General features: G+C 50.4%; 1 protein-coding gene across 3 annotated transcripts in view; it reads right to left on the bottom strand.

Annotated features, from left to right (window-relative positions):
• The window catches only part of KIT (KIT proto-oncogene receptor tyrosine kinase), a 73,499-nt gene extending 70,485 nt beyond the window's left edge, over window positions 1–3,014 (bottom strand). For all 3 annotated transcript variants that reach the window (XM_014517663.2, XM_006019020.3, XM_006019021.3), the window contains exon 1: window positions 2,891–3,014. In XM_014517663.2, the coding sequence (XP_014373149.1) occupies window positions 2,891–2,963 (73 nt within the window). In that variant the 5' untranslated portion in view covers window positions 2,964–3,014. The remainder of the gene's footprint in view (window positions 1–2,890) is intronic.
• Window positions 3,015–3,483: the final 469 nt, after the last annotated feature.

Below are 3,483 nucleotides of genomic sequence, written 5' to 3'. Positions count from 1 at the left end.
GGGGGGGGGGAAGAGTACTGATGGGCTCTGAAAAGAACAGAGTTCAGTCCTCCTCAGTTGCAGAGTAAATGCAGTTGGAGGCTTCTGAGCATGCACCAGAGGTGTAGGGAGGGAGGTAGAAAATGAGAGGAGATTCAAGAACACCTCACAAAAAAGAGCAAGCTACAAAATGGAGGAAGAGAAAAAGGTGACAGCATAGTGAGATGCAAGGGACAAGGTGTAAATGGCTTAGTTTGACAAGAGAAACTGTATTATAGTTCATGATACCAATTCATTCTTTAATTGCAATAGAGAGAGGCATTAAGGAAACAAATGCCTGACCTACTTACATTAGATCTAATGTAAATGTGTATATGACTATATGGAAATAATTATACTTTTGCCCAAAGATACATGTTTTTACTACAGAGAGACTTACACACTAGACTGTTCATTTCTTGTTGGTATGAGCAAATCCATCTAAGATTGCCATTCAAGGTGAGTGCAAGTAAACCTTGTACTTTCTATGTTACAGCCTGGATCTGGTGACCTTTAGGGCATGTCACAAGACAGACTTGTTTTCTCAGGCTTTTCCTGAGGAAGGGGAGGGCTAATTGGAAGACGGGAGACAACCAGCAGACTGCATAAGGGGCTGGGACAAGAAATGGCATCTGGAGGTAAGAGATCTTGAGGGAAGTTAAGCATAGCTGCCTTTTATATACCTTGTAAGAAATTTGAGGGAGTAAAATCTTGTAAGAGAGTTGTTTGTTCATTTTTGTAGCTCCTTTGACCTGTTGCTTAATTTGTTCAGGGAACACAGTGCAACTCTGAGCAGGTTTTATATATGCACATGTGTTTTATCCATCTTTTAACTGAAAGTATATAGCACAATATATATCACAGATTATCATGAAATAAAACAGGAGTCCATGTTTATGCATCCATTCTTACCCCATCTCTCATCCCACAATAAAATGCTTGCAAACATACAAAACCAACTACTGCAGCTACCAGAGTTATTTTATTAGGTTTATTTACTGCCAATATATGAAACCTGCGGCTAAAAATTCTACTGCACTTCCCCTGTTCCTGAAATAGTTATTTGAAAACCTCTGCTCCAAGGAGTTGAGAGTAAGAGCCACCACCTTTCATTTTACATCACCGTTCATTGCTTTCCTTCATCTCTAGATGCATCTAAAATAGTAATGCAAGTATTTTTAAGGAATCACGTTACCATTTTTGGTGCAAACAGTGGGCCAAATTTATTCCCAGGTGGGAGTAATTCCTCAAATATTAATGCACGGCTCTCATAATACTGCAGTGCACCTTGAGACCTACAAGTGAAAAGAGCTAAAAAAGTTTTGACTAGGTGATCCTCTAGGGGACTGTAGATGACCCTTTCACCCTCATCTTCAAAATGATTATTTTTCTTTTATAGATGGAGAAACTGAGAATGAAAGCAACTTTCTGCAAAAATCATGCAGCGGGCTATTGCTGGTACAGAATAAAAGTCTGTATCATTACAATTATACCAGAGACAAAACTGGTCCACTAATGCCTCCTGTTCTCTTCCTTCACTAAGGAATTTGAGGAGGGAAAGGTGAATATGTCAGCCCAACAGATCAACATTATGGGTGCAAAGGTGTTATTAGTGGCCTGGACTGATTTTGTCATTGTCTGACCTCCTATGCAATCAACAGGTAGACTGCAGTGATATCATGCTTAAGCTGTTAAGAGACTGATTCTGCAACCTTTCTTCATACCGTACAGACGCTTCCTTCACGAGCCGTCTCAGTTACATCTGCAGGACTGCTCAGAGGAATGCAGAACTCAAAGCCAATACATACATATATGTACAAATAAAAGTCCAACTAAATTAAACAGCCCGTCAGGCCAGCGGGAGTAAAGCGCAACCGTTTCTACAGCCAACAGGTCCACAGAAGAGAGTGATGTGACTTAGCATCACATGACTCAGACGACTCACCCTGAACAACTAGGGACCGTTTACAGCTGGGTCAACTTGTGGGCAGCCTTTGAGGGACCTCTGAAGCCAAGCTCCTACACACGCATCTGGCCCCAGAGCACGATGCCTTTGTTACTCCCCAAGTGCAACTGTTTCAAGCCCACTGCCATTCCTGACCCAGCCACCCAAAGAAAAGATGGCAACGCAGCGGTGAGGGTGAGCGGACCCCGTCTGGCAACCCTCCCTATGCAAGCACAGCGGCTGTCCCTTGGGGCCATTCTTGGTTGCACCCTCAACGGGGCTAAAAAACCCATAAGAATGAGGACAACTCCTTTAAAAACCAGAAGCGTGGGGCACTTTCACCAGAAAAGACCAGCTCCCAAGCAGTGTCTCTCCATCACCAAGCCTGCAAGCTCCTGGTGTGGGGACACGCTGCGGGGAGCCAGGACAAGTGATAGCCAAAAGCTGGCTAGGGATGGTCCTGCCTCAGGCAAGGGAGTGCACTAGATGGCCTCTGCCAGCCCTCCCAACCCTTGTGGCCCCGGGAAGGAGCAGAGCCACCCTGAGGGGGATGTTTCCGCCCTGCCGGGGTGGGGGGGGCCCGCGGGGACACTTGATCTCCTTGTTCCCGGGGCTATCATTCACTGGACACCGGCGCTTTGTGCCCACGAGCCGCGCGGGGAGCGACACAACAACCCCCGCCCCCAACCAAGGCTGGTCCCGAGGAGCCCCCGAACGGCTGGCTCCTGCCCCCCGGGCCGGCCGCGCTCCAGCCTGCAGCGGCGTCAAGGGCCAGGCCGGGGACCCCGGGGCTCTCTCCCTCCCTCCCCGGGCTGGGAGCGGGGAAAGTTGCGGCGCACCAGCTCCTGCCTCCCTGCACGCCCCACGCGGAGGCTCCCCGAGAGCGCAGCCAAGCTGGCGAGCCGGCACCCGGCGTGAGGGTCGCACCTGTTGGAAAGCGCAGCAGGAGCACCAGCAGCAGCAGCCGTGCGAGCCCCCGGGCAGGGAGCACGCCCTCCATGCCGCCCGTCCCGCACTCAGCCTCGCCGCGGGTCCCTAGCGCCCGCACGGACAGGCGCCTCCGCGGGCAGTTGTCGGAGTACAACAAACACCACCTGCTCCTCCTCCTCCTCCTCCAGCCCCAGCCCCGCCTCCGCGCCTCCTCCCGCGACCCCGCCCCGCTGCCGGATTGCCTCGGGGCCGCCGGGCTGGCTTTGCGCTTCCCCACACCTCACGTTTAAATTGAGCTTAGCAACTCTTCCCCCACACCCCCGATGGCGGCAGTGGAGGATCTGAAGTGGAAAACTCTTCACAAATCATTGGGAGACAAGATTCTTTGGGTAAATCCAGTATCTTTTACTGGAGTGCAACACCCTTGGTCAGACAAGAGGACGTGTGCACTCTTCTTGGATGGAGCAGTCATTGGCGTTTCTTTTGACGAAGAGCAGTGGTTCTCAACCTGTGGTCCAGGGACCCCTGGGAGGGGGTGTCCCCTGACTATGTCTAAGGGATTCCCAACAGATTACTGTGATCAGTCATAA

Source organism: Alligator sinensis, unplaced genomic scaffold (genome assembly GCF_000455745.1).
Source record: "Alligator sinensis unplaced genomic scaffold, ASM45574v1 scaffold134_1, whole genome shotgun sequence".
Taxonomy (NCBI): domain Eukaryota; kingdom Metazoa; phylum Chordata; order Crocodylia; family Alligatoridae; genus Alligator; species Alligator sinensis.
The sequence above is the reverse complement of the archived record's forward strand: the minus strand, read 5'-3'. Positions and strand labels throughout refer to the sequence as shown.